General features: G+C 42.4%; 1 protein-coding gene across 1 annotated transcript in view; it reads left to right on the top strand.

Annotated features, from left to right (window-relative positions):
• PHACTR1 (phosphatase and actin regulator 1) overlaps positions 1–20422 on the top strand; it is a 765475-nt gene that overhangs the window by 603853 nt on the left and 141200 nt on the right. The window contains exon 6 of the mRNA XM_006864086.1: positions 4428–4508. Coding sequence (XP_006864148.1) covers positions 4428–4508 — 81 coding nt within the window. The remainder of the gene's footprint in view (positions 1–4427; positions 4509–20422) is intronic.

Below are 20422 nucleotides of genomic sequence, written 5' to 3'. Positions count from 1 at the left end.
TTACTGACTTTTTTCTTTTATATAAAGTTGCTACCTACTCAAATACTAGGATTCCTGGTGTGGCGCTGTAGAATCAGCACTGGACTGTGAACCACAAGGTGTCAACAGTTCAAACTCACCAGCGGCTCCTTGGAAACCCTATATAGGGTCGCTATGAGTCAGAACTGACTCCACGGCACCTAACAACAACAACAACAACTCAAATACTTATTGCCACAAGCTTGGCAGTTACAGATTTTCAATATTTAAAAAACAAATGTTTTCTTCTATTAGCTCTCATTTTCCACCTTCCAGACACCAAACACTAACTAGTCACTACCCTATCTTCCTCTCTCATTTCTCTAATTTGTTCCTCCTATGGAGCACTGGTAGCATAGTGGTTATGAATCGGCCTGCTAACCTCAAGGTCGGCAGTTTGAAACTACCAGCTGTTCCACGGGAGAAAGATGAGGCTTTCTGCTCCCGTAAAGATTTGCAGCCTCAGAAACCCTGTGCAGGGTCGCTATCAGTTGGAACTGACTCCACTCAACAATGGAGTCCTGGAGGAGACCTGGGGTGATGCTGTGGGTTAATGCACCAGAATGCAAAGCCAAATGTTTGAACTGCAAGGTTGGTGGTTCAAGCTCACCAGCTGCTCCTTGGAAACCCTGTACAGGGTCGCTATGGATCGGAATCTACTCGACAGCACTTCACTACAACAACAAATGGAGTCCCGGTGTGGCACTGCTAGCTAATATGTCACACGGCAAAGTCATGTGAACTGCAAGGTCAGTGTTTCAAGCTCACTAGCTGCTCCTTGGAAAACCTATACAGGATCGCTATGGATCAGAATTGACTCAACGGCACTTAACAACAACAATATGCTATACTGATGTGGCACTGTAAGATAAGCACTGGGCTGCAAGGTCAATTTGAACTGGAAGCTCAGTGGTTCAAACCCACCAGTTTCTCCTTGGAAACCTTATATAGGGTTGCTTTGAGTCGGAACCAACTTGAAAGCACTAAACAAAAACAACATCCTATCCTGGCATAGCACTAGTGGATAAGTAATAGACTGCTAACCTCAAGGTCAATGGTTCAAAGCAGCCGCTCCTTGGAAACCCTATACAGGGCTCCTCTAAGTTGGGACCATCTCAACGACACTTAACAACAGTCTGTCTTGGAGCAGATGCATAAGACACATTGCGCCTTCTTTCTTCCTGTGTGCATTGCTGATCTTTTTCTGGCTACTCATAATTACTTATCCTCATTTCCATTTTCTTCATTATTTTACCCAACACCAAAATTAGAGGGGAGTAAGGATGGACGAGTCTTTGTTTGGTGAGAAAGAAACCATTACATTGTCTTTCCCCCACGTCATAAAATGCTCCTGCATTTTATGGTCCAGGAGTGGCCTTGGATTGAAGGAAGTGCCTTGTCTTTCTGCATGAGCCATCACCTTATTACACTTGTGAACTTGTTATTGAAGCCAGTTAAGGAGTCCTGCTAGCTCAGTGCTCTAACTGAGAATGATGAGCTAGTCTTCTTCCCTCAGATTCACAGCCTCGGAAACACTGTGCAGCAGTTCTGTTCCATCCTGTAGGGTCGCTAGGACTCAGAACAATTCAATGACAGTGGGTTTGGGTTTTTGGTAAACTTTACTCTTAACTTTGTGGACGGCTACCAAAAGTACAAATAAGAGAGGATTCTGCATATCTTAATAAAAGAGTTGAGTGAAGAGCAACTTAGAAGGAAGAGGCTACTAAGAATCAAGTGTAGTGATCACATGTTAACATGGATGGTAAGCCTCACTTAAACCAGTTATAGAAAGGCTGTCCATTTCCACTCCAGACTTCCTGGAGATGTAAGGTTAAATGAAGCTCTAAGATAAGCTTTAAATCTTAAACCAAAAATATCCTCCTGAAGTCTTCTTAAAGCCAAACAATAGTTTAGTTTAAAAATATCTGTCTTGAGCAGTATGCTCTTTTAAAACTACCTATATGAGAGGAGTCCTGGTGTGGTGGTGTGGGTTAATGCATCAGACTGCAAAGTCGTTTGAACTGCAAGGTCAGAGGTTCAAGCTCACCAGCTGCTCCTTGGAAACCCTACACAGGGTCGCTATGGGTTGGAACCGACTCCATGGCACTCAACAACAACAACATATGAAATCTAACTGGTAACAGTAACTTGAATCATTAGATGGGACCCAATGGGAAAGGAATAAAACTCAGAAAAGAAGGAGCATGGTTGTACAACTAAAGTAATATAACAAGAGTCACTAAATGATTATATGTAGAAACTGTTGAATCGGTGTGCGCTTTGCTGTGTCTGTTCTCAGTTGTTGTTGTTGTTGTTAAGTGCCGTCGAATCAATTCTGACCCATGGCAACCTACTCTACACTAGTATGACAGATTGTTAACCTAATTGATAACATCTTCAAAGACTCTGCTTTCAAACAAGACCATGTTCGTAAGTACCAGGATTTCAACGTATCTTTTTATCCACATTTCAACCCATAACCACACCTTCAAAAAGATATTTCAATTTCTTCTACACCTATCCATTACCCTCACCATTCTGTACAATCCTCCAACCCTCACTTTTATGGGGATATTGGACTCCTTGTGTGGCGCTGTAGGATCAGCACTAGACTGCGAACCACAAGGTCGGCAGTTCAAACCCATTGGTTGCTCCTCGGAAATCCTATACAGGGTTACTTTGAGTCGGAACTGAGTGGACAACACGTAACAACAACAACAACATTTATACATACTTTATTATTAACATGGAATGCAGTGGCTCCCTATGATAAGCACTGAAAAGTCAGCAATTGGAACCCACCAGCAACTCTGAGGGAGAAAGATGTGCCAGTCAGCTTTCCTAAAGTTGCACATCCTTGGAAACCCCAAGAAGCAATTCTGCTTTGTCCGAGAGGGTTATTAGGAGTCTGAATTGACCCGGTGGCAGAGGGTTTATTTTTGCTATTATTAATATGTCACGGTAGCGTAGTGGTTACAAATCAAACTGCTAATCTCATGCTCAGCAGTTCAAAACTACCAGCTGTTCTGCAGGAGAAAGATGAGGCTTTCTGCTCCCATAAAGATTTACAGCCTTGAAAATCCTGTACAGGGTTACTATGAGTTGGAACCGATCTACGGCACATAACAACAACAGCAACTCTCTGTAAACTGTATATGACTGCAACCTAATCTCGCATTTGTTTTTCCACCTCACACCAGTTATTATCATTTAAGAGGAAATTAGAATGTTTTAAAAAAGAATTTAACAGTAAGTTCCAAAGTATAGACCAACTCAGTGTATTTCCACTGCTGGACCTATGAATGAATCCAGTACATCTGGGTTCCTCAGGCTGGCAAAGTGGGCAGCAGAGTTAGAATCACAAGCCAGGATCCTTTGCTTGCTTTCTAGTTCTTTCTTGTTTGTATTATTTGGATGGAACTTCTGCTGAGCTGTGTATGTGTCATTAAATCTGCATCTGCTTTTGTCTGTATAAAATAGCTTCCTGATACCAGGGAGCTTGTTGGCTTGGTAGGATAAGCAGTGGACTGCAAGCCACAAGGTCAATGGCTCGAGCCCACCAACCACTCAGTGGGAAAAAGATGAGGTGTTCTGCTCACACACAGATTTACAGCTACGGAAACCCTATACAGGGTTTCTACATATCAGAACTAACTCAGCAGCACTTAACAACAGCAATGTTATGACTGGTTTGCCTGTCCCCCACCTTTATAACTGTGTTTGAAAGGATGCAGAAATTCCTAAGCAAAAGCCACTGAAATCCCCTCTCACCTCCTCCACCCAGTGTTGGCATAGAGACTAAAATGCCAGCTACAGCAGTAGTGTTCCTGATTCCACGTGTTCTGCTGATGTGCCTTCCTGGCGCATCCCACACCTGTCCTTTTGCTCTATTCCTCACTTCTCCATCCGGGCTTTATTTATACTTGATTTCCCACCTCCATGCCCACCATTCCGAGAGGTGGGCTTCTCCCACCTCAAGCTCCAGCCTGCCTGCCCACTGAGCTCAGGTGGCAGAATTGCCTCTGGTAATGGAACAGGTCTGGCCATGCCTGGCTGCTCCAACTGGGCGCTCAGGAGTAGAGGGGCAGTGGGTTTGCTTCAACAGAGACCCCCGCCTCATTCATCTGAACCTTGTCCAATACAAAGAGCAAACGCTAATATCAACTGTGGACTTCAGTCAATAGTGATGTGTATATGTCGATTCGTCTCTTGTAACAAATGTTCAGTGGAATTGGAGATGTTGACAAAAGTGGTAATTGTACTAAGGAGAAGGGGGTGTATGGGAACTTTGTAGTTAATGCACAGTTTTTCTAGACCTAAAAATGCTCTGAAAATACATATATACTAAAAAAAATATTTTTAAACAATTGTTGCCTACTAACAGCTTCATTTCTGTCTTTCTCTTACAGCCCTGGAAAGGAAAATATCAATGAGGCAAAGCAGAGAGGAGCTGATAAAACGAGGAGTCTTGAAGGAAATCTATGATAAAGGTAAGTGGGACTGGCCCACCCTTCAAGGGCCAGAGGCAGTGTCATGGAATTTGGGTGCATGTTTCTCAGCGTGGGACCCAGTTTTCTGTATTACTTTGTTACCCGGTTTTCAAAGTTCAGACATTTCTGGAAAGACAAAGAACGTGGCATCTCATATGTTGCTGTTTAGCACTGAAGCTCTCAGTTTTCTACTAAAACCAGTTGCTGTCAAGTCAGTTTCGATTCCTGGCTACTCGGTGTGCTCCCTAGGATCTGTAATTAGAGCAGGTAGTTGGGCAGCCGTAAGAACAGACTGTGTGGGAAGAACTACAGCCAGATACTCCTTATCAATGAGGATTGTGAGATTTTGTTATACACACTTTGAACATGTTATCAGGAAGGACTAGTCCTGGAGAAGGACATCATGCTTGGTAAAATGGAACATCTGTAAAATGGTCTTCTCATTGGAAAGACCCCCAATAAGATGAATCGACACAGTGGCCGCGACAATGAGCTCAGACATAACAATTGTGAGGATGGTGGAGGACCAGGCAGCGTGTCTTTAGGTTGTGCTTAAGGCTGCTATGAATCGGCATTCATTCAATGGCTCCTAACAACAACAGTTTGAAATATGCGGGGGGCTTCAAAATGTTCATGGAAAATTTCTGTTGTTTATTCATTCCATTTTTCCACGAACTTTTCGAAGCTCCCTTGTGGTATAGCTCGGCTCATTGCCTCTGCTGTCCCTTGCCAGTGAGACAGGGTAAGATCAGTGCCACTTCTTACTTGCATTTCGAGTAGACAGTGTGTACCGTGAGAAACGGCTTTAAAACTCTGAACGGCATCAGGAAGTTCCGTGAGGAGAAAGGTGCCAGAGGAAAGAAGTTCCGTGAAAACTGTGTGGCTGAACAGAAGCATGCGGAATGAGAAGGAGCCTGCTTTCAATACAAAACACGAACCAAGCAGGTTGAAGAATGGCAATAACATGGTCAACTGTCCAGCACTGTCAAAATGACAAGGATTTCATTGACTATTAAGGATGGATCTTTAAGTGGAATATATCATTTAATAATCTGGCCCACCAGAGAACGCCAACCCCCAAAAATAAGTAGACCTGAGATGGACAGTTGCTGTTCATGACCAGAGTATGATGAGAAGCAGCATTCTGGTATTTCATATAAAGCACTAACAGGAAGTATGACCCTCAGAGAGAAGCGAGAGAGTTAGTAAAGGGAGATTCAATTCAGAATATCAAAGCTCTTAGAATAGAGAAGTTAAGAATACCTAGTTTATTGTATACAGCCCTGTATATGCGTATTTAAAGATAGTAATTTAATAAGCAAAACCCACGATATTTGCTGGCAAACAGTTGTAGACACATTTGCAGATGATTTGGGTCATTGTGAATATTATCACTGAAGATATCTTAACATGTAAGTTGTGTTTTATAATGTTCTCCACTTCAATTTCTTCTATAATGGGGAGACAGACTGCCCGGAGGAAAAAACAAAATGTGAGAAAGAAATTCTGAATGCTAATGGGTCTTGAAGATTTGCCTTGGGAACTGTTTATGCCTAAAAGCTCCTAAGCAGTAAAATTCAGCCCAGCTCCATGTGTTCAAACATCACCAGCCTCATAGTCATTAACCTCCACCATTCCCAGAGCTGCACCCTTTTTCTTAACATCATGTGATTTGATTCCAATGTTGTGAAAAAGGTAGTTTTTGCCTTCTTTTAATAGGATATTAGCAAGTACCTGGGTGTTGCCAGTGGTTAATGCTCTTGGCTGATAACCAAAAGATTGGAGGTTTAAGGCCACTCAGAGGCACCTCATAAGAAAGGCCTGGAAATCCACTGCCCCAAAATCAGCCATTGAAAACCCTGTGGAGCACAGTTCTGCTCTGACGCATAAGAAGTCAGAATCAAGGCAATAACAGCTACTTATTTATAATGGCTTAGTGGTACATTTTGAGACCCAGGTTTGATTCCATGTTTGGTTCCATGTTTGAGACCCAGGGTCAATTCCCATCCAGTGCACCTAATGTGCAGTTGTCATTTGCCTGTGGCTTATTGTTGCCGGAGTGTTGAACAGGGTTCAGCGGAGCTTCCAGACTAAAACTGTAGTTAAGTGCCATTGAGTCAGTTTCAACTCATAGCAACCCTGTATAGGGTTTCCAAGGTGAGTCTGGTGAGCTTGTACTGCTGACCGTGTGATCCAAACCCACCTTGCAGTCTAGTACATTAACCCGCAGCACCACACCAGAACTTCCCAGACGAAAATAGACTAAGAAAATGAATCTGGTGATGAGTTTCTGAAAAACAAAAACAAAACCAGATCCAACGCTGTGTGCGTGGGGTCACTAGGATTCAGGGACCAATTTGATGATAGTATAATCGTAAGATCTTTCTGGAACCAAGGAATCTTTATCAAGAGCTACCTAATCCTTCTACTTCTGGCTAAGACCACATCAGAATACAACCAAGTTTCTTGATGAAACTAAAACTAACAAACATCGAGTTGATTCTGACTCAGCAACCCTAGGGTTTTCAAGACTGTAAATCTTTATGGGAGCAGACAGCTTCAGATTTCTCCCATGGATTCAAGCTGCTCAACCTATCAGGACTCCTTGATTAAACCCAAAGAATTCCTAAATGTCACTTTTATCCAGTGTCTAGCTTTGTGTAATCTTCCAAACCCTTCCTGGTATCAAACTTAAATCCTCGGGCTCCACCATAAGCTCTTTTCTCCATATTCACCTCCCGGTAGAGACAGAATACGGTTAACCGCAGGTATAATGTTGTGTGTGTAACAAGCATACAAGTACCGAAACAGATATAATTGTCACCACTAAAGTCTTTTCAGATCTAACTAAGTAATCCCTTCCTCTCCTTCCCTTCTTCTTGCTATCTTTATATTCCTCACCATAAAACTTAGTCACCAATTTGTCTAGGCGGGGCTGATGAAAGGAAATGCGGGTAGATCTTTAGTGATACAATAGTGAATAATTTTTATCAAGACTGATTGTGAGGGTTGGAAATGTAAAGGTAGATGTTTTGTAGCAAGGAGGGGAGTGATTAACTTTGCAGTCTAGGAGCCGAGGTCCCTGGGACCATCAAGGGAGAAGAGCGGAGAGCGGGACACTACCCAGAGAAACAGTGATGCCTGAAATGGAGCCAGAGATGATGACATGGAGAGATGGAGCAGCTGGGGACTTTAGACCCAGAGAGAGGAGGGGAGAGGGGTGTGCTGACAACCGGGGGGCAGGCTTGTAGGGTATACCCTTTGGTTGGTTGATGATGCATGAAGGGGATTGTAACCATGGCAATGAAACGCTATACGATAGGATGAATGTAAAACTAATGTTCTCCCATGTAAATTATCACATAGTTCACAATAAAACATTAAAGAAAACAACTTTAGTCACGTAGTCTAAAGTATAGAAGGAGTCCTGGTGTGGTGCTGTAGGATAAATACTGTCATTTGAACCGCAGGGTCAGCGGGTCAAACGCACCAGCTACACCTTGGAAACCATACACAAGGTAGCTATGAGTTGGAACCGACTTGAAGGCACTTAACAACAACAACAACAACAAAGTATAGAATGGATTTACTGTAACCAATTACCTTGGAATTGATTCTCACTCTTGGCGACCCCATGTGGGTGTCAGAGTAGAACTGGGCTTCATAGGATTTCTGTGACTGATTTTTGGAAGTACGTCGTCAGTCCTTTCTCCCAATGTGTCTCTGTATAGACTTGAACCTCCAGCACTTCAGTTATCAGCAGAACACATTAACTGTTTGTGCTGCCCAGCGACTCCATTACTCGTAAAACTGTGTTAAGCTAAGTACTGCCTAAGTGATGTTCTGACTTAATGAAAGAAATCATAGACTCATAGAGCAAGCCTCGTTTTACAGCAAAGAAACATGGCCATGGTGGTCTGTGTTTGCCAACACCTTGCAAAAAGATAGGAATCTCCTGCAGACAAGGCTGGCCCTGGTTGGTAGTGTGTCTCTAGCAGCCAGCACAGTGCCTGACTCAGCACATGCCCTCAGTCATTGGCGGTGCAGGGAAGAACCAGCCTGGTCCCTGCTGTCACTTGTTACCAGAGCATCCTGCTTTATTGTTGTCTTCCTCCCTGCTTCCCATTGTCTCTTTTCCTCACTAACATGCAGGCTCCAGGAGACCTGGGACCCACAAGCAGCTTGTGTCTGATGTAGACGGTTGTCATCTTTAGTTACCGTCTCAGCATCTCTGACTCCTAACAGTCCCAAGTCCAACAGAATGGAACATTGCCTGGTTCTGCAGTTCTCTTCGTAATTGCTGCCGTTGAATTGGTTCCAACTCATAGTGACCCTTTACAGGATTTCCGAGGAGCGGCTAACTGATAACACTTAGCAGTCCAGTGCTTATCCCACAGTGCCACCCCAGAACTCACTCCATCCTGATCTTCAGTATGCTCAAATCCATTGTTGCAATCACTGTGCATTTTGATTAGTTTCCAACACAGGTGGCTATTCTTCCAGCACTATATCAGATAAGATTCTGCTGTGATCCATATGGTTTTCATTGGCTGATTTCCAGACCTAGATTGCCAGACCTTTCTTCCTAGTTTCTTCCTGAAACCTGTCCACTGTGTGTCACTCTACTGGTATTTGAAATACCTGTAGCATTACCTCCAGCATCACAGCAATACACAAGCCACCACAGTACGACAAATTGACTGGTGGGTAATGGTGGTCAGTGAGGCTGTCAGAAGTACGTATTGTTGGCACAATGGAGAGATGAGAGGAAGAGAAGAACTGAAATTAGTAATCAGCCGGTAATCTAGTTGGTGTATAGGTCTGTGGTTGCTCTGAGTTTCCTGATAAATTATATCCATTTTGTGTAAGCGTAGCTATTAATAAGAATATTGCATTTTATTTTATTACATTACATCAGCATTTAATATGGACACTAGGATCAAACTACCTGGATTCAGTTTCACTTGCATTAGTAAGAGTTAAGTGACTTTACTGTGTGCTTAATTTTTCTGTGCATCTGTTTTCGCTAAACCAAAAACCAACCATTTGCTGTCATGTTGCCTCTGACTCATGGTGACCCCAAGTGTTACAGACTAAAGCTCCTCCATCGAGTTTTCAGTAACTGTCACTGTATGAAGGCAGATCGCCAGGCTTTTCTTCCGCTGCTCTGCTGGGTGAATTTGAACCACCAACCTCATGTTTAGTAGCTGAATGCAAACCAAAATAAAGACTGTTGTTGTTGTCATTAGGTACTACCATCGAGTCAGTTCCGACTCATAGTGACCCTGTATAGTTGTCCGGGTGTGGTACTGTATCACAAGCACTGGACTGCTAACCATAAGGTCGGTGGTTCAAACCCACCAGCCGTTCCTCAGAAGCCCTATACAGGGTCCCTGTGAGTCGGAACCAACTCTATGGCACTTAACAACAACAACAGCATAGGGTTTGCAAGGCTGTAAATCTCTCTGGGAGCAGAAAGTCTCATCTTTTTCCCATGGAGCGGCTGGTGGAGTCAAACCGCCAACCCTTGGTTAACAATCCAACACGTAACCTACAATGATACTGGGGCTCCCAAAGTAGTGGTTGTTGTTGTTGTTAAATTTGTCAGTGAGTCAGTTCTGACCCATAGCGACCCTGTATAGGGTTTCTGTGGAGCAGCTGGTGAGCTTGAACCACCAACCTTGCAATTCAGACTGACTAGTTGTACCTGATAAATTCTCAAGAATTAGAGCTATCAGTTTTAGTGTTAATCTCATTGTCATTATCTTCATACTTTATACTTTTCCAAGCCCTTTTTGTGCCTCATCCTAGGTCACCCTTTCAGTTAGTTTAAGAGTTAGCAAGAGGATTGAAAAGATACAAACATCACAGTCTCCTCAAAATAAGTCTTTACTATTGCGTCAAAACGAGAACGCAGGTCTCCTAATTCAATTTCTTTGTCTCACCTCTTCCTCACCTCCCTCATAGCTCTTAATGGGGTCGTTTTTCCCATCATTCATTCTGTGTTTCTACAGCAACATTCGCCTTGCTGTACCTGAGATTCTGGTGGATAAAACAAACAAAATCTCTTTTTCACAACTCCGAGTGAGCAGCATGTGGTAAAGAGATATTAGTAGTTGTTTTCAAGTTGTTAGTTTTAAAGATAAATTTCATTGGTTTAGGGACATCATTGCATTTCGTCTGGTGGGCGATGCCTCATTTTTCACCGCTGCCTCTTTGTGTGAGTGGACTTGACAAGTTAACTGTCAGCAAAAGAATTCCACCTGAGATGCATGGGTCCTGACAGAGGTGTATTGATTTGTAATTACTGGCGGCGCTTGTGCGGCACACAGCCCGGGGCCTCTGCTTACACTGCAGTTAGATTGCCCGGGTGCATCATGCCAGTGTTGTAGGGAGCACAGTGCACTTTTTATCTTTTAGTGGGCGAGATTTTCTTTCCCAGTCTTCTTCACATTATTGATTGTACTTAATAGTACCCGCCTCGTTCACAATGTTGTGAAATAAATAGTATTGATTCAAGATCTGTAACTGATTGTTGTTGTTTTTGTTGTTGAGTGTCATTGAGTTGATTTCAACTCATAGCAATCCTGTATAGGGTTTCCGAGGAGCGGTTGGTGAGCTTGAACCACTGACCTTGTGGTTCAAACCGACCTTGCAGTCTAGCTCATTAACCTACAGTGCCACACCAAGACTTCCTGTAGCTAATTAGACAGGGTGAAAGCAGAATTTATTAGGTCTGGTGTGGCACTATGGGTTAATGCGCCAGACTGCAAAGTCTTGTGAACTGCAAGATCAGTGGTTCAAGCTTACCGGTCACTCCTCGGAAACCCTATACAGGGTCACTATGGGTCGGAACTGACTGGATGGCACTTAACAACAACAACAAACTTAACAAAAACAACAACTTACTCTGACATACCTCAAAAGTCTTTTTGTAGATTTTATTGTTGTTGTTGTTGTTGTTAGGTACAATCAAGTCGACTTTGACTTACAGCCATCCTATGCACAACAGAACAAAACGCTGCCTGTTCTTCTCCCATCCTCACAGTTTTCCACTGTTAGAGTCACTGTGCCAATCCATCTCATTGGGGATCTTCCTTTTTCTCGCTGACCCTCTAATTACCAAACTTGATGTCCTTTTCCGGGGACTAGTCCCTACTAATAACAGATCTAAAGTACATGAAAAGAATCTTGCCATTCTTGCCTTTATGAGGATTGTGGCTGTACTTCCTCCAAGTCACCTGTAAGTGACAGTCCATGGTCCATTCAGTGTTCTTCACCAACACCATCACTCAAATGCATCAATCCTTCTCCAGTCTTCCATATTCATTGTCCAGCTTTCATATACATGTGAGGTGATTAGAAATACTATGGAATAGTTCAGGGGCACCTTAGTCCTCAAAATGATATCTTTGCTCTTTTAATATTTTAAAGAAGTCTTTTGCAGTACTTTGTTCAGTGGAATACGTCCTTTGATTTCTTGACTGCTAATTCCATTTAAGGAGTCTTGGTGTGGCGCCGTGGGTTAATGTGTTGGACTGCAAAGTCATTTTGAATTGCAAAGTCGGTGGCTCAAGCTCACCAGCCGCTCCTCAGAAACCCTATACAGGGTCGCTGTGAGTTGGAACTGACTCAATGGTACTAAATATCAAACAACAATTCCATATGAGCATTGATTATGGATGCAAATCCAATTCAGTCCTTGACAACTTCAGTCCTTTCTCCATATCATTTATTGGCCCAGTTGTGAGAATTTTTGTTTTACATTGAGTTGCAATCCATGCTGAAAGCTGTATTCTTTGATCTCAGTAAATGCTTCAAGTTCTTTTCGCTTTCAGCAAACAAGGTTATGTCTCTGCATATTGCAGATTGTAGTGACCCATCCTCCAGTTCTTTTGCCACGTTCTTCATTTAGTCTCAGCATCCTGATTGTCTTTAACGTTTTATTGTGAATTGTGTGAAGGTTTGCAGACAAGTTCTTCAGTTTTACATTCAACAAATCATATGCTTTGTTTCATCTTAATGATTACAGTCCTCTCCATGAAACAACAATGATCCCGCTCCCTCCCTGTGGTTCCTAGTTCCATTCCACCCTCCTTCCCATCCCTTCTCAACTGTGTCCTTAGGTAAATGCTGCCCTTTTGATCTTGAATGATTGACCATTCCATGTAAGCATACCTTACTAGTGCTGTTTTCCCTTCTATACATCCACCTACTGCTTGGCTGAAAATTGGACAACGAGGGTGAATTCCTTTCCAGACCTGAAGGGTGGTATAGGGCCAAAGGCTCAGATTTCGCCAGTCTCCTTCTGATTAGTAAGCCTGGGTTTGTTTTGTTTTTCATAAATTTGAGTTTTGTTCCACATTTTCTCCCACTGTATCTGGGACTTTCTAATATTCCTTTCAGAGCAATTGGTAGTGGTAGCCGGCATCATCTAGCTCTTCTCTCAGATTCATGGAGACTGATACTCATGTGTTCCATGAATCCACTGGACTAATTCATTCCAACCTTCAATTCTCATCACACTTCTTTCTCCATGCATGGTCCATGAGCTTTTAAGATCCCAGTTACTATTCACCAAAGTAGGATGTAGAGCATTGTCCTTGTGGACGGTTGTTGTTCTTGTTAAGTGCCATCATAGCAACCTTGTTTAGGGTTTCTGAGGTGCAGCTGGTGGATTTGAACTGCCAGCCTTGTGGCTCACAGTCCAGTGCTAATCCTACAGCGCTTACACCAGGAGTCCTCTTTGTGGACTATGTTATGCCAGTTGATCATGTTGTCCCCTGAGACTGCAGTCCTGATCCCCAAGGCCCAGCAATTCATTGCTTTCAAATATTTGATAATGGACTAATTCACCAGTCTGCAAAGCCGTTTGAACTTCAAGGTCGGCGGTTCAAGCTAACCAGCTGCTCCTCAGAAACCGTGTATGGGGTCACTATGGGTCGGAACCAACTCCGTGGCAATTCACAACAACAGCAACAACATGCTCACAACATTCATAGCTGTGTTTGCAGCAAACCTAAGTACCCATGTGCAAATATCCTCTTTCAAATTCTTATATATTTGTGGATTTACTTCTACATATCCTCCCATACCCTTTCAGCCTTTGTTATCTGTCCAGGTATCTACTGTTGTTCCAGTGTTGTATATATAACGCTATTTACCTCTTTCCCCTTTGTTGTTATTGTTGTTGTTGTTAAGTGCTGTCGAGTTGGTTCTGACCCTTAGTGAACCTGTTCAGGGTTTCCGAGGAGCATCTGGTGAGCTTGAGCTGCCAACCTTGTGGTTCAAACTGAGTTTTCAGTGCAGTGCATTAACCCACAGCACCACACCAGGACTCTTCTGACCCATTTAGCTCTTGCGTAACAACCTGTGTCTTTACCCATCTTCTTCATTCTTCTGCCAGCCCCCTCTTGTGTATTGCCCTCCCAGTTAATATGAGTCCTGGTGTGGTGCTGTGGGTTAATGCACCAGACTGCAAAGCCATTTGACTGCAAGGTCAGTGGTTCAAGCTCACCAGCTGCTCATCAGAAATCCTATACAGCGTTGCTATGGGTCAGCACCAACTTGACGGCACTTAACAGCAGCATCCCTCTAGCCAGTGAATTACTCTCTCTTATTTCCCACCCCTGGTAACCATCAAAAAATGTTTCTTTTAGCATGATAACAATTTCTTGAGTTTTCACAACAGTGGTCTCATACAATACTTGTCTTTTTGTGATTGACTAATTTCACTTAGCATAATGTCCTCCAGGTTTATCCAGGTTGTCAAGTGTTTTGCAGATTCATCATTATTCTTGAACGTTGCATAGTATTCCAATGTGTGTATATACCAAGTTTTTTTAACCATTCTTCTATTAATGAATGGGTATTTAAGTTGTTTCCATCTTTTTGCTATTGTGACTAGTGTTGCAATGAACATCATTGTGCATATCTCTAATTGTGTCCAATGGCACATTTTGCCAGCCAGCCTCCTGCCCTCAGGCACACAGCCTTTCTCAGTCCGTGGACCTGGGGCCTGAAACTGCTCTGTCTCTCCGTGCCTTTGCCTCTGCCACTGCCTCTGTTGTTGCCACTTTTCTATGTAGGAATTCATGTGCTTCCTTCTTGATGGTCTTAGGATCATCTGTTCCTGAAATAAAAGACGAACTTACTCTCCGCCTTTTAGTTACACATCTACTATTACAATTGTGAAAAAACAACTAATCCTGTTAACAGTTACTCACAATTAAGTCATGAAATCCTATCACCATCATCCCCTAATTCCTTTCACCAGATCCATCTGGAAAAGGGAGCTATTTAGTGGGGGTTTTGCTTTACCCCTCTCATTCTGAAACTAAGCACACTCAGGAAAACTTGCAGGCCAGCCACTTCCTGCCTTGATAGCCTTCCCCCACCCCCCACCATTTTTGATACCCAACGTCTAAATTTCTTGTCCCTATCAACCTAGTACACTGAGGAAACAAGGTTGTTCCTTGATATGAAGAATTCTTCCATTCTGGTTGGAATTTTGAGTCACTACATTCATAGGCAAAAGTCTAGTTCATCAAATTGTTCACGGTACCAAACATCTTTATCTTACTCAGTTCGAGTTCTGGTCAACTAACCATCCAAGCTAGGTCAAATGGATACTAGCTGCAAGTCTACACACTTTCTTGGACTTCAGACTAGCTGGTCCACTCACTCTCAGCCTTAACCCTCAATGGCTAGGTCAGTGCCTATGGGCTCAGGAGTTCACATATCTCCCTAAACTTCAGACCAGCCAAGCCCTTCCTATTCTCTCTATCTCTTCTCAAGGTCAACAGTGCCAATGAAACACAGCCAAACAGCCCCATGTTTTCATCGCTGCATTTCCCCTACTTCCACTCACAAGTAGACCCAGGTGGTCACTAATGGGCATGCTAGACTACTATACTATACTACTCACGGGTACCTTTTGAGTTTCCATCCTAGAAAGGGGTTTTCCTTGATAGGCTGATTTTTCTTTCTTAAGGTGACATCTTTGCTCTTCAACACTTTAAAGAGGTCTTTTGCAGCACCTCTTTACAATACAATATTTTGTTGACTTTTTGACAAGCTGTCTCCATGGGTATTGATTGTGGATCCAAGTAAAATGAAATTCTAGACAACTGTAATATTTTCACCATTTATCATGATGTTGCTTACTGGTCCAGTTGTGAGGATTTTTGTTTTATCTTGGGGTATAATCCATACTGAAGAAACCCAAATCTGTGCCTCTTCCAAAGAATGGTGATCCAATTTAATGTGGAGATTTTCTAATGATATCATTAATGTCACATGCAATTAAAATTTTGTAGAAGATAATTTTTAAATGGTTGCAGCAATACATCCACAGGGAACTGCCAGAAATCAAAGCCAAATTTAGAAGACGACATTGAGCAAAGGATATCATTGCTGATGTGTTTGATCTTCATCAGTAAGTATTTCAAGTCTTTTCACTTTCAGCAAGCAAGGTTATATCATCTGCACATCACAGATTGTTAATGAGTCTTCCTCCAATCCGATGCTACCTTCTTCATTCAACTTAATACAGTCTAACTTCGCAAATTATTTGCTCAGCAGAAGTCCTGGTAGCATAGCATTATTTATTAGGCTGTTAATTTTAAGGTCAGAAGTTCGAAACTAGCAGCCACTGTGTGGGAGAAAGATAAGGCTTTGTGTTCCAGTAAAGATTTGCAACCTCAACCACCCTATATAGGGCTACTATGAGTTGGAACCAACTCAATGGCACATGATCACCACCACCCACAGACTGAAGAAATGTAGTGAAAGTATATAAATACATAACTCTACACACCCTTTTCCTGATTTTAAACCATGCATTATCCACATTTTCTTTGTCTCCTGTCTTTTTGATGATCTTTTGCTTTCTTCCTGTATGATGTTCTTAATGTCATCCCACAACTCTTCTGGTCTTTGTTTATTAGTGTCTGATGCATCAAATCTGTTCTTGAGATGGTCTCTATATTCAGATGGGATATAGTGAAGGTCATATTCTGACTCTTGTAGACTTGTTTCTATTTTCTTCATCTTCAACCTGAACTTGCACACGAGCAATTTGTGGTCTGTTCTACAGATGGCCCTGGGCTTGTTTTCACTGATGATATTTAGCTTTTCCACCATTTCTTCCCACAGATGTAGTCAGTTTGATTCCTATGTGTTACATCTGATGAAGTCTGTGTGTATAATCGCTTTTTATGCTGTTTAAAAATGGTATTTGCAGTGAATAAGTTATTGGTCTTGCAAAATTCTATCCTGCGATCTCCTGTATCGTTTCTATCATCAGGGCCATAATTTCCAACCACAGACCCTTCCTTTTGGTTTCCAACTTCTGCATTCCAGTCACCAGTAATTATCAATACATCTTGATTGCATGTTTGATCAATTTCAGATTGGAGAAGTTGACAGAATTCCTCAATTTCTTCATCACTGGCTTTAGTGGTTGTTGCATAAATCTGAATACTGTTATTAGCAGGTCTTCCTTATTGTTGCTGTTGTGAAGTACCGTGGAGTCGGTTCTGACTCATAGTGACCCTGCACAAGGTCTCTGAGGCTGTAAATCTTTACGGGAGCAGAAAGCCTCATCTTTCGCCCGAGGAACCACTGGTAGTTTTGAACTGCTGACCTTGAGGTTGGCAGCCCAACTCGTAACCACTACACTACCAGAGCTCCTTATAGGCGTATGGATATTATCACACACAGCATTATGCTTCAAGATAGATCTTGAAATGTTCTTTGTGATTCGCCATCCTCTTCAATTTGCCATTCCCGGCATAGTAAATCATGTGATTGTCAGATTCAAAATGGCCAATACCGGTCCATGTTAGTTCACTAATGCCTAGGATATGGAACTTTATGTATTTCATTTAATTTCATTCGACAACTTCCGGTTTTCCTAGATTCATATTTCATTCTATGTTCCTATTATTAATGGATGTTTGCAGCTGTTTCTCTTCATTTTGGTTATGGTTCCCCATTACCAAGTGAAAGTCCTGAAAGCTTTACTCTATTCATGTCATCACACTCAACTTGACTTTGAGGTGCCAGCTCTTCCCCAGTCATATTTTGAGTGTCTTCCAACCTGAGGGGCTCATGTTCTTGCACTATATCTGACAACGTTCTGCTGCTATTTATAAGGTTTTCAGTGGCTAAACATTCAGAAGCAGTCCAATATTCTTCTTCTTCCTAGTCTGTCTCGTCTGGAAGCTCTACTGAAACCTGTCCTCCATGAGTGACCCTGCTGGTATTTAAAGTTCCGGTGGAACACTTTCCAGCATCACAACAACATGAAAACCACCACGGTGTGACAAACTAGCTGACAAGTGGTGGTCTTTATCAATAAGAAAAGATCATTTTGGCTTTGTGTGTATGTGTGTGCATTTTTCCATCATATCTGTGTGCCAGACACTACAGGATCCTGTAGAATCAGAAAACCTGTATTTTCAGAATCCCCAAATTAGAGATTCCTCTAATTTACCTTTTATCTCTGCAGCCAGAAGTCTTTAGATTATTCTGACCATCGTATGTTGTTGTTAAGTGCCATTGAGTCGATTCCGACCCATAGCGACCCTGTGCAGGGTTTCCGAGGCTGTAAATCTTTACGGGAGCAGAAAGCCTCATCTTTCTCCCGCGGAGTGGCTGGTAGTTTCGAACTGCTGTCCTTAAGGTTCACAGCCCGATTCGTAGCCACTACGCTACCAGAGCTCCTATACACAAGAATAATTTTGCAAAAGCCACAACGCTCCTTACACTGGCATCTTTGCAACTCACAGATTCCTTTTGAAGTGACTACTTTGAAAATCTGTGCAACATGTATTTCAATCTCAGCATATAATCGACTCAGTGATACTTTGGATGATTTCATGTATGACATGGAATGGCACACATTTTTATGCTTGGAGGATCACCCTGCTTTTTTTCTTGTAGCTGCTATTCTGGATTTAACCTTGTAGTATTTTCAGTCTTATGCAGAGGCCTGTGTTTAAAATGAGTTGCAGTGATGTTCTATCACAAAGGTGGCAAAGACATTGACCTTGAGTAGCTTGTTTCAATTGTGCTTTCCAGTAGCTGCTCCCTGATGGATTTATCAGTGTTTGCTGCCTTTTGACAGACTTCCTGGCCAACAAATAGCTGCTGATGTTGAGTCTGTGTGTCTCCAATTGTGTGTTGTAGAACCTGAACTCTTAACGATATTGCACTGTGCCGTTCTTTTCCCAAATGTGTTTCTTTCATCTGCATTGGGCGTGGCTAGGCCTCTTCAGCAATCTTTACACCAAGTGTGCTGGTTCTTATGTTGCCCATCCTGATGAACTGTGAAGGCTCTGAGCACTATTGCAGAATAATGGCTATGACTCTCAGGTTCTTATTTCAAACTGGATATACCATCTTGTTATTCCTGGTCATTTTGATATAAAAAAATGCAACTGGGGCAAGGATTAAAATATAAAATGAACAGAATGTCACTGTTTCTGTCATACGCAATATGTTAGTCTGACTCTCACAGAATTACAAATAGGTGTGTAACAAACACTGGACTGCTAACCATAAAGTCAGTGGTTCAAACCTACCAGCCACTCTTCGGAAACCTTATACAGGGTCACTGTGAGCTGGAACCAAATCCATGAAAACAATTCTTTTAACCCCACCCCCCTTTTTGTATGTCATAAAATATACATAGCAAAACAAAACATTTGCCATTTCGCTCTTCTTTCAGGTGTACAATGCTGTGGCATTGGTTATGGTCACCTTGTCATCCAACCATCGTCACTACGCTTTTCTCATTTTAACAGGGGTTGTAATTGACACTGGAAAGTCAGAATCGACTTGACAGCATGGGGTAGTTAAAACTGGGGGAGAGGAATAGTAGGGGCTGGCCATTTCAAAGACATAAGCACATCTGTTTTTCTAGCTTAGCTCTCCTATAGGGCCAGTCTCATATAGTTATTTAAGTTTAAAATAAGTTAATTAAAATTAAATCAAATCAACAGTGCATGTCCTTAGTCACACTAATGAACCAAGCCAAATCTACTACCATCAAATGTGTTTCAACACGTAGTAGCCCTGGAAAAGGTTTCAGGAGCTGTCAGTCTTATGGCAGCAGACAGCTTGAGCTTCTTCCCTCAGACTGATTGGTGGGTTTGAACTGCTGACCTAGTGGGTTTAAACTACTGGGTTTGAACTGCAATCCAGTGCTTTATTAGCTAGTAGCTTTATTAGCTAGTAGCTACTATGTTAGAGTCCTGGTGTGGCGCTGTGGGTTAATGCGCTGGACTGCAAAGTCGGTTGAAATCACAAGGTAGATGGTTCAAGCTCACCAGCCATTCCTCGGAAACCCTATACAGGGTCGCTATGAGTTGAAACTGACTCAGTGGCACTTAACAACAACAGCTACTGTGTTGTGCAGCATAGATATTACCCCCAAGTCTACCAGCCTGCAATTGAATGTTGTCCTGTAGCCCTGAGTTGATTTGGACTTTCAGTGACCGATTATGACAGGGTAGGACTAGTCCATGGGGTTTCCTAGGCTGCAGTGTTTGCAGGAGCAGATCAGCAGGTCTTTGTTCTGCAGAGTTGCTGGGTGGGTGAGAACCACCAAGCTTTTAGATAGTGAAGATTAGATGTTACAATAATGGTCCCTTGTACTTCAAAAAGTTCATGAGAAATGGAGTTAAAAGATAATGGCATTTTTCCATGAAGTTTTCGAAGCCCCCTTATATATGTTGTTATTGTTAAGTGCCGTCAGGTTGATTCCGATCCATAGCGACCTTGTATAGGGTTTCCAAGGAGCAGCTGCTGAACTTGAACCTTGCAGTTCAAATAACTTTGCATTCTGACTCATTAGCCCACAGCACCACACCAGGACTTCCCCTTCTATATGTTGTTGTTGTGAAGTG

Source organism: Chrysochloris asiatica, unplaced genomic scaffold (genome assembly GCF_000296735.1).
Source record: "Chrysochloris asiatica unplaced genomic scaffold, ChrAsi1.0 scaffold00060, whole genome shotgun sequence".
In the NCBI taxonomy this organism is placed as follows: domain Eukaryota; kingdom Metazoa; phylum Chordata; class Mammalia; order Afrosoricida; family Chrysochloridae; genus Chrysochloris; species Chrysochloris asiatica.
This window is presented reverse-complemented; position numbering and strand designations above follow the sequence as displayed.